The 11,436-nt window shown below is 38.3% G+C and overlaps 1 protein-coding gene across 1 annotated transcript in view; it reads right to left on the bottom strand.

The window, feature by feature from the left end:
* The window catches only part of TLCD4 (TLC domain containing 4), a 21,204-nt gene extending 14,356 nt beyond the window's left edge, over window positions 1–6,848 (bottom strand). Inside the window, exons 1-2 of the mRNA XM_005422087.2 lie at window positions 6,674–6,848; window positions 2,095–2,184 (exon numbers count right to left, since the gene is read on the bottom strand). Coding sequence (XP_005422144.1) covers window positions 2,095–2,184; window positions 6,674–6,828 — 245 coding nt within the window. The 5' untranslated portion in view covers window positions 6,829–6,848. The remainder of the gene's footprint in view (window positions 1–2,094; window positions 2,185–6,673) is intronic.
* Between the last annotated feature and the right edge of the window lie 4,588 nt (window positions 6,849–11,436).

The raw sequence follows: 11,436 nt of genomic DNA, 5'->3' as shown, positions 1-11,436 counted from the left end.
GGCACAAAAACTGTAATTTAATTTTTAAATTAAACTAATCTAGCTATGTTTTGTGTAAATATGAATTGAGCTTCAAGTGACAGGTCAACAGATCCATACAATGTAGACTGCTCAGGACAAGCTGTGAAAGCAATCCTTGTTGTAAGCCTTTCCAGAAAAAAGGAACCCAACTGTGCTTACAGCCAACTCCAATACAAAGTCTGCCTCAGCCAGAACACAGTAAAATGCTATTACTTAACTATTTTTTCTTAATCCTATTGGAATGGAGCAGTGGGAAGAGATTTCCTGTATTATTACAATCTGATCACTAAATTGTAAAGCTTTCTTAGTGTCTAAAACTAACTGTTCCTCAGTGAGAGGGTAGTTTACAGGAAAATAAGACTCACAAAACCAGAATTCTGCTGTTAGGTGAAGAAAAATCATTACTAGCAGAGTCTGGAATTCACTCCATCTGTTAAGATTGGCCATAGACATTCTTTTAAATACAGCTTGAAATGGGAACATTTTTCCATGGCTTCAAAACTTGATTTCATGAGCTACATATGTTGTGGACTGAGTGCTTCTTTAGGTTTAGACAGAGTAGAGACAGATACATTCTCTTAACTTTAGCAGGAACTCTTTACATAGAGGCCTCATGGCAGAGCTCCCAGCTGCAGCAGCAGCATCATAACTAAAGTTCTCAGGGGTTCCAACACACTTCAGCACATCACCACCAAGACAGCCTGTGCTCAAGAGCCTTCATATTTTCCAGACAACATGCAAAGGACTGAGTATATGAAATAGGTTCCCTGATAATGGTAGACATGACTTAACTGGATGGGACAGGCAATGGCTCACTTCCCTCCTTTTTTTCCCCAGAGAATGGTTACTTTGCATTAAATCTCTTCTAGGCTTTCTAAACCCACACTTCAACAACATATATGGCTGCACTGTCTATCTGTCACATCCCTTCAAGAAGAGCCTATGTCAGAATCCCAAATTATTCTCAATCAATGGAGAACTTAGGTCAGGCAGCCTAGAAGATTTTAGACTAAATTCTATCTCCTTGAATGGAAGGTGCAGTGGAATTAATGAGCTCTGATGTCTGCAGGCCAGTTTTGATGCAAGCAAGAGCCCAGAGTGACAAACAGGGAGTGACTTGAATAAGCAAATGGGAAGAACTATCTCTCTGGTGATTGCTAAGAAGGTATGTGTGGCAAATGAATTACACATGGAGATGCATGGGCAGATAGAACAAACAAAAGTCCATACAACTGACTTTCTTCAAACTTCTTTGCAGATACAGAGTCATATAAAATGCTAATCAAACATCAAACTTGAAAAACTGTAATGACTATGAAGTGAACAGTCATAGGAAGGAGCCTGTTCTCCTATGAAGCTATAACTTAATCCACTTATTTATGTCTTCTCCCTCTCCTTATCTGATCTCTACCACCTCCACATTTTCTACCATGTGATTCTCACCACCACAAAAACAATTTCTACATCATCTATGTTAGTCTCTAGTACATAGAGAAAAAAGGAAAAGTTTTATGAGAAGTCCTAGACCATCAAAAAATGTCACACACAACACTGATGTCTCCCTGGAACTTACCAATGCTCCAGTCCCTGTTACGATCTACTGTATCCGTATTCAGGCTTTACCTGACAGTAATACCACATTCTCTCTCCACTGAACCCAAACCCTTTGCAGGGTTCAATGGAGAACTTTCACACAGATATACACTATCCAGATCTCCTACAGCTTTTCAATTCCACTTTAAAATGATTACTGTAAATAGTAGTGTTTCAGTCATACTGACTTATAGTTACAGTTTATTCTTTAATAATTTAATATGCTATTTCAAATCAACTGCTTGTATTTTATCTATTCCACTTCACAGAGACACAGTGAACTAAGACACTAATACTGACACAATAGTTATCAAATTTTCAAATAGTACAGACATAAAAATGAACACATCACAACTACATATTTTAATGGAAAATGAAACAATCATTCAGTACTTAATACACTGAAGGATTCTTTTTTTTTTTCCTTCTCAATTATGTTCTTTTATTGTGTAACCACAACATGTATGTAACACGCCTTACCAGAGATGGTCAGCATTAACAGCATCATCATACAACAAAATGTAAAGGCAAAACCCTCCAACCACCAAGGCGTGGAATGTGGACACTGTCCTGAAAAAGAGATCACAGTCACAAGGAGGTACTGCCACTCACAACTTCCTATGCTGTGCTTAAGGTAGGATGTATCCCAAGGCATTCTCAACTGCCTGCAGATACTTCTGTGGAAGACAATTATCTGTTCCCTATGCTACACCCAACCCCTTACACAAGGACAGGTGGGAAAAAACCATCAAGAAGGAATCTATTAGATTGGAGTGGGATTGACGATATTAGATACAAAGTGAGCCTTAAAAGTAAGAGAGATCTAAGTTTTCTTCAAATTATCCCATATATTAATGAATCCTTAAAGACAGTATGACATCTAGCTCTCTAACAAATGTTTTCTGTATTGTCCCATTTGCTGGAAAATGTATATGCAATTTCATACTCAGATTAGCCCAGGAGTCCTGCAAGAGCAGGTTTCTCCTTTCAGGCACCAAATTAAAAGACCCATAATAAGTCTAGTTTGGATTTGGAAGGTGGCATTAAATGAAAAATCCTAAGCTTCAGATAGAATTTCCAGTGCATTTGAAGTAGATGCTGGTTTTCAAAGAGAAAACTAGTATAACTTGGTTGTAGCTGAGTACCCAAGGTATAACAGCTACAGGTTTATATCAATTAGCAGCTTTGTACTGGACTAGGGAAATATAAAATAAACATCACAGTAATCAAAGTTGCCTTGTACCAAAGTTGCCAGGTACCTAGTACCTGGGTACTAGACACATTTTTCCCCCAAAGACAACAGTCTCCAGTTTACAGGCTGCATGCACAGTGTAGATAAACTCTACATGTTAACAAGCATGCACTTTTAGAGAAATATCAGAAGCCCCAGCAGGGTTTCTGCCAGCACACAGGCCAGGGCCCCTCCTGCCCTTTCAGTCCACACGTAGTCTTGGAAGGTAGAACAATGCAATGGGCATGGGTCCAAAATGTGTAACCTTCCTGCTCTAGCCATGGGTTTAACACAACTGTAAGCTGCACCTAATACTGCGTAGCTTCTGTCAGCTTTCCCACTTTCCAAATGTAATTAGAGAGAAAAAAAAATTATGCGAAAAAATATCCATAGGGAATCACAGATACTTTTTGAAAGATGAGAACTAAGTTCAGTGCTGTGTAATTGGAAACACTTCACACCATATTCACAGCACCAACAATATATACACAAATGCACAGATGCTGTTATTATTCCTGTCTTTGTACATATTGAATACATGTATTTGAAAGTCATTAATATTTTAGATGTCCTTAAGGCACTCTCAGGAATCTAAGCTCTACCATGCAAGATTTGAAAAAAACATCTCACTTCCTGCAGAAGACTTTGCAAAGAAAGAGTTTATAATCCCTACTCCATTTCCAGAAGTGGCATTATTATCTACTGGCAATAGAAGATTCCATAACTATTTATAAAAGAGACTGTATTTACAATTTGTTTCAAGAGTGCCACTGCGCTATTTTCAGCAGCTTTTTCAACGATGTGCCAGAAAATGAATGGAGGTTAGTATAATATGATAGTCAAAAACTGGATGAGAACAATTAATAATCATTACAGCACAGGCTGCACTTCTGCCCCCTCTTTTTTGAGCAAAGAAAGAAAATCTAATTATCAGAATTGTAATGATAATTAACAATTTAATTAAAAACTCTACTCTTGTAACACGGGATTAAAAAAGATAGGAACTTTTCTTCTTTTTAAAAACAAAGCAGAACATGCAATGTTAGTGTCTAAGAAATACCTGGAATTTTTGAACTTGAGGAGAGGATAATGCTACAAGAAGGAAAATTTGTCCTAAAATATAGCTCATTAGTTTACAGTTGTAATTTGTTTTTGAAGAGGCCGTTTACCTGAACCTTTCTGTTTAGAATACAAGTTATACACAAGTAGAACACTTGATGGGAATGAAATAAAAGAAAAAACAAGAAGGAAAAGGCAGCAGATTTCCTCCTTAATTCTGGACTTTGAAGCTTCCCCATAGGCACAGCAGAAAAAGGGAAATAGTACAACAGCCCATTTTAATAAGGAATCTAGGTCAAGCTATCAAGCTCTGTATATTTCCTTGAATTTTTTTTCAAAGCTTGCATCCTTTAACTCCTCATTAAGCTGCAAACAAAAAAAGCTGCAATGCTAGGTTGCAGACTTGCTTTCTTATTATTGAATTTTTTTTTTCACAACTACTTAACAGCAGTACAGGCATGTATTACAGGAGAGGTGACAAGAATATATGCACAACTTGAAGAGTTATACTACATCCATGACCAAATACAGTTTTTAACTCAATTTGAGTGTCCATATACTTCAGATGCCAGAAGCAATTACTTTATTGGTTCATAATTCTTGGAAGGTCAGAATGAACAAACTGACAGCATGGAAAATACAGCCAAGAGCTGCAGCTCAAATGCTTGATTATGAAACCCTCCAAACTGTAACAATATATTTCCAATGCTACAGCTCATTTCAGGCAGATGCCCTCTTCCAGACCCAGCTGAGCTGATAAAAATGCATAACCATCCTCTGTGCCAGTTTCCTTAGCACTGCCAACAGAATCATTTGTGTGTGCACTCCCTACACCAGTTCAATATAGGACAAAATAACAACCATCTACTTTTAAATAACTTAAATGAAACCAACAGATTTTACTGGGACATAGTAACTGTCTCTACCTGCAGAGCTCTCTGCAGAGTAAATACACACTCATCTGCATTCTCTGAACTTGCAAGATACTCCTTGAGGCCTCTCTTCATTTGGGTGAAACACTGGAGTGACAGGGCAGTTTGACAAGCACTGTGTTTGGTTAGCAGAGCTGAAGTAACACAAGCACAGCTAGCCTTTCTTTCCCTTCATGCCCTCCTCAGTTATAACATCCACAAGATGCTGATGAACCACGCTTTGTGCTTCATGCCTTCTAACTCCTGAGCTGGATGAAGCCCAGGATCACAACCCACCTGTGTGCTAACATCTACAACCTGCTATCAACCCCAAGGAAAAAAAATGTGCAAAGAGGTAAAAAAGGACATAGTCTGGGGTACTGTATCAATTGAGCAGTTAAACACCTTATAACAAAGTAGCCCAGAGATTTGGAGCAGCTTATTTCCAGCACACTTGTGATGTGTAAAACAATTCATGTTATTATGCAAAGCACTACACCAGCGCAGCGCTACCAGGCATGGGGTAAGTTCTCATAAAGCCTATTATGCAATTCAAAGGCCATTTGATGTGGCTTATAGACAATAGCACAGCTTCACATGGGAACAGTTTAGTTTACTTTCCTTGTCTGCCTCTTATTGTTCATTGGAACACAGAGGTAAACCTAAGCTGCACTGATACTGTGAACTGGCATCCTACACAGTGTTCTGGCAGATAGGTAATTATTCAAAGACGGAACTGAAATCAAGATGGTGCCTTTAAGAACACTGCAAGTGGACATTTGCCAGATGTAAGGGCAAGGCTATTTGAGTTGCTAATGCTGCCTAGAACAATGGAAACAACTTTAAAAGTATCCACCTGATACTAAACAGCACTGAGGAGGAACAGAACTGTAACTAATGCATTTTGAGTGCAGTGACAACCATACAGTACACATTTTTGAGCTTTAAATTTGGGAAACATCTGAAAAAATATTTTAAAGTTGTAATAGGCAAAGTATACTGTACCTCTGCATTTCAATTGGAGAACCTTGTGTACTATATATACCCTTGCAGAGTAGTATGCTGCAAATAAAACCTCACTGATCACCCCATTTTCAATTACTATCTTATACTTCCCTTATGGCTTAAAAGACTCACAGGTCAAACAAGTTTCTAGAAGTCCTGTATCTGAGGGGACAAGTGAAATGCAGGTGGATCCATCCCACTGATGGAAATACAGAAACACAGAGAGAGTGAGGAATGTTTTTGGACTGAGTTTCCACAACTCCTTCCTGCACGTGTACCCTGTGTCTGCTATAGCTTCCCCGCCTCCTCCTGCAGTCTTCTTCCCTGCAACACACATGAACCTGACTCTTTTCAATACTACACTCAAGTGTCATCAAATTCCTTGGAAAACCTTAACCTATATAAAACAGTTTGTAGTGTAGTAGCACCAGGTGAACAAACTGCTTTGCTCCCGAAAGCACGACCAGAGATACACTGGGATTTCGAATAAATTGCAATAGTTTTGATTTTCATACGTGTTTGGAAAGGAATTTTTTCTGTCTTCTCTTTACTAGAAGCATCACAAAGCATCTCTTCAGTTTATTACCTCTCACCAGTCACTGTTTTATCTTTGTACTGACTTTTACTTGGACATCACTGTCTAACAAAGCATTTAATGTAGGAGTGTTAGTAATGCTGTGTTTCCATGAAGGGGCCTCAGCATTTCACATGCATTATTTGTCGAGTGCCTAGAGACAGCCCTCTAATCTTTAACTAATAGGGTTTTCTTCAGTCTTACACATAAACACACAGGTGGTTCAAGTGTCCCTGATTTCAGGTAAGTCTTTAACTGTTGTTGTTTTGAACACTTTACCTTGAATTCCATTCAATCTTCCTTTTTTGGCTGAGATTGTTAAAACCAGGTGTTATTCGTGTTGACACCCAAGAACTTACGACGTGGAACAGGAGCTGAAATACAGTAAAACTGGCAAGAGCTATGCCAATAGTCAGGCTGCTGAAGGAAGCCATTGTTCTTCAACCTGTGAAGAGAAGCAGAAGGTAATTTCACTCTATTCTCCATTTAATTATTTTTAGCAAACACAGAAAGTGTTTGTGACAGCAAACTTATCAACAGAAATGTTATTCGCTAAAAGTTTCTACTTGTTCAATGGCTCTACTTAAGCATTAGCAATACAAAAGTATGCCCAAACTTTTAGATACACAAGTTGCATTTTGGTTTTGGTTTTTTGTTGGTTTTGGTTTTGTTTTGTTTTTTTTTTTTAACATTTTCATATTATACCTTTTTGGTGGCCTAAAATTGCATGTATTTTTATATTTTTTCTATACAGAAGGGGCAGTGAAGACCACTGACCAGGCCAACTGCCAGCTCTGCAGCCTCCACTCCTGTCCCAAGGACCTCCAAAGTTAAAACTTGTTTCATTATTGCCAGATTGACTGCTGCCCACAAGAGTTTAAAACCCAACAATGCAATCAGATAAGCCCAGAAGAGAGGTTTTTGGGTCAACCCAGAGAAGCAGTGGCCTTGCTGCAGCTCAGTTTGTGCACTTTGCAGAGACAGTAGCTCCCAATTCCCACTGTGCTCTGTCAAGAGCTCGTCCTTGGGATGGGCTGTGGGCTATTGGAGCTTTCCTTCACAGAACTCCAACCTCCACACATCTCCACACTCAGTGGAAAGCCTCTATCATCAGAACTGCCTGGCTCTTCAGTTGCTGGATGCTCAGCTATTTCATGAGGCCTAAATACCAAACCAATTCCAAACAGAACTGTCAGTCTCTAAATGCTTCAGTCGTTTTTCCTGAGTCGCCAGTATTTGCAACACAGAATGATATCTTCCCAGAAGCCAAAAACCTCTGACATGCATCCCCAATTTGACGGTGAAGTGGTTTACACTCCAAGACTGGCAAAAAGCACAAACTCAAAAAATGTCAATTTATATTATGTTGAACTGGAAAGGGGGGAAAAAGTCAAATGGCTTCATTTCAAATATTTAAATAATTAATCCCTGCTAAAAACCTGCTGTCACTTATTTTAGTTTTACTTAAGAAAATATCTAAAAATAAAATGAAGACTTTTAGGACAGCATAATATGATGTTACCACAGCAACCTAATGGTCAGCAAAGCAATACAATGACATAATACATTTATGTCCACCTTTATTTCATGTGCATTACAGAACAAGTGAATATGCCTTAGATTTTTGAAATTGTATCTGCATTGCAGATGGTAAGAAACTTGAACTTCAAGAGGAAAAAATACAGGAAAAAGTCCACCATAATAACAAAATAGTAAATTTTTTTTAATTAAGTACAATATTCTCACTTTGCGGTGCAAATGGTGAGTATATTGAAACATATAGATCAGAAAAAACATACTTTTATCTTCAAAGATTTAGAAGCAGAAGGTTCAATGGTCTCAAACTTTTTCCCCTCTACCTCCTTCTTTTCTATTTATTCTTCCAGAACTAAAGACAATAAAACTTCCTCTGACTAGTGCCCACAGAGCTACAGGTATTAAAAAAAAAACCTGCAGGACAAATTAGAGCAGATTTGCTGAGTGAAACCTGCCTCTATCAGGTAGATTTCAAGTGCTTACTTCAGCTTTTATTCTGTCCTAGAAACTCCACAATTCTTGGAACATATTTGATGCGCTCCTAGGGCCTATCTTCCTGCCCAGTTGAACCCAAAAGGAATCCGGCTTGCATACTCTGGGACAGCTATGCTACACAAATCACAGGGGGTGATTCAGTTCATAAATGCGTTTTTAATCCAAACTAAAATTTTTATGTACACACACTGCAGTGCATTGCATCAAACTAATTGATTCCAGGTATTTTCTGATGATCTGTTCTAGTGCAGCAGCATATAAGTCCTGCATACTTTTTAACGCTACTCTATCAAAACTTCCAATTTCAATTATAATCCTGAATATTCAGTATTCTCGATCCTCCACTGATCAAGAAGACACAAAACACAAACCAAACTTTATATCCTTTTCACATAGTATAAAGTACCAGAGACAACAGGTGTTAAGCTCAATTTTCTAAAACCTTATCATTTGAAGAAATAAAACAATTTAGTATCTACCAGTTTAAACCCACTGAGAAGCACTGTATGGTGTCCAGTTCCAGATTCTAACCCCAAGGACGAAGCTTTGTTATTACATTATCTCATTTGTAGCAACCAAGTCTTCTCTTGGACAACACAAGGAAAAAGAAATTATCAGTTGGTTTAATGAAGGAAGCCAAAATCCAGGCCAAGTACAAATCTCTTCAGAAAAATAGCAAACCCAAGCATTAACTAAGCATTAACCACACCTACTTCATCCTTTTGACTAAAATATAGCAATTCCCATGATGCTACATTTTATTCATCTGCAGTGACTACACTAGTATCTCTGAGTTTCAAAGACACTGACATAATCTCTTGAACAAGAGAAAACCATGCTTTGTTTTGTTTCCTTAGTACCAGAAGATTATATTAGGTAAGTAATGTTTCAGCTTTTGATAGGTGTTCATTTTAGTACACATTATGGAATTAAGCAAACCTTGCAAACATCCCTTGAAAGAAATGCATTAGAAGACTAATCTTTCACCTAAGGAGCCTGTGGAGGGAACTCATTTTTAAAAAAGGTACTTGCATGCAAAGTGCATGACCTGACTTTCAGCAAGTGCAGAACCATGATGCCCATGAAGGAGAATGGTACAGTGGTTTTGGAGAAGAAGAGAGGCAGACAAAAAATTAATCACTAAGCCTCTGTGGTTGGTCTCACAGATGCTCAAGTTTTGCAAGCCTGATTTCACATACGCTTATCAGGATGCTGTTTAAGTATAGTAACTACCAAGTCCAGAATAATTTTATGCTTTACTTTAGCAATTAATAGTGTCATATTTTAATTCAATTCAAGGACCTGATGTAAATACAGCATTTCACATGTGTTCAGCTATAAATATTGTCCCATATCTATAGGTTGTTATTTTATCATATCCCTAGGTTGCTTTCAACTGCATCCTGTTTAACATGAAAATTTACTGGTTTTTACCAGATTTTCTTTTCATTTACAAGAAAAATCATTCATGTTGCTGAACCTAAACAGCTTGTTGCATTGTGCTTATTGACTTAAAACAAGCACAATTAGCTTCTGATTACAATTTTCCTTGACAAAGTCCAAAGTTAGTAAGCTAGGCAGCTTCAACTACACTGTGGGTTTTTTTTCCAAGTATCTTCTATTAGCTGTACAGCAAAGTCTGATCAAGATACAGAACTTTGTGGATTATGTATGAGCAGACACTCTATCACCCAAACTGCATAGTCATTGATTACTGTTCTGTCAGCTGATACAGGGTTTGAGCTAATGGGAGGCTGCCTGGGCAGGAGGTTTAGTGTAACTACTTTGCATGCAGGAAAAACAGTACCATATACAGGTTGGGTCTCCACCATTAGCATTTGCCTTGCTTACCCAAAATTACCCAAAGAAACATTCGGTTAGACAGTAACTACATATGATAAGAGCTCCACTCTTGTAGCTTTCCAATGGAGTCTTTAGGAAAATAAATATTACCAAACACTTGAAACTAAGATTTTTTCAGTAAGGTATTACTGATTTCAAATTACTCCATTGTGTAATTTCACAATGTGTGATTTTAAATTACTCCATTGAGCCAATAACTTTGAAGAGGTTAATAACACAGGTTTTTTTATCATACTCCATAAGAGCTAAAAATATGTTCGTTTTCATTTGCTATTGACATGCAGTGGTTTTCCTGCAATTCTGTTTCTACTTGAAATTAAGAGGAAAAAGCAATATCCATTCACCCCCAATATGATAACACTATGAACTCCTGACAGAAACAAGTTGGCACTTAATGAAAGAGGATAAAGAGGATAAAGGAGCAGGAAAGTTATCAAGTGTTGTGCCATCAAAAGCATTTAGCATTTACATTCTCCCCCTCTTACCGCTTCCACATCATCAAAATAAGAAATGCAACAGTATAGCGAGACATGGTAAGAAGGTGCAGTGAAAGGTTTAAGGCCCACAGCCGTTACTTTCTTCGAGGCTAGATTTCCAGATGAGTTGGATCAATTTCCAAACAAGATTACACGGTAAAGCTGCTATTGATACCAGGACAACGCATGAAATACTGTGCTCTCCTGATCCGCTTAAAACTGAAAGCCAAATCCAATAGCTGTAAAACTTGTCAGACCAATCTGCAGAGAGCAACACTGGACTACTGACTGTTTCCACATTTTATAATAAGCCCAGTAACAAAAGCAATGCTGGAGCTCTGCTGTGCTCTTGGTTCTCAATGGTAGATCCTACTCGTCTGATATCTTATTTAGCTCAGTAAGCAGCGTTAAGGAGAAACACAACAAAATTCAAGCCGCTCACACTTAAGCCGTTCCCTTTTGTATTTAAGACTATTCATACCCTAAACTCCTCAGCTTTCTGCTCTTAGAACATCAAAGCAACCGGCAGATAAAGCATTCTTATAAAGGCAGTGTACTCAGGATGAGGTGGCCGCTACGATACCATTTACCCAATTTCCTCAAACCCCGCAGGCAGTCTGGAGCCGCAAAGCTCCCAAGAGGGAACCCGCCCAGACTCGGCGGGGGCCGGGG

Source organism: Geospiza fortis, unplaced genomic scaffold, assembly GCF_000277835.1.
Source record: "Geospiza fortis unplaced genomic scaffold, GeoFor_1.0 scaffold403, whole genome shotgun sequence".
Classification (NCBI taxonomy): Eukaryota; Metazoa; Chordata; class Aves; order Passeriformes; family Thraupidae; genus Geospiza; species Geospiza fortis.
Note: the sequence above shows the minus strand (reverse complement) of the source record. Positions and strands in the feature narration are given on the sequence as shown.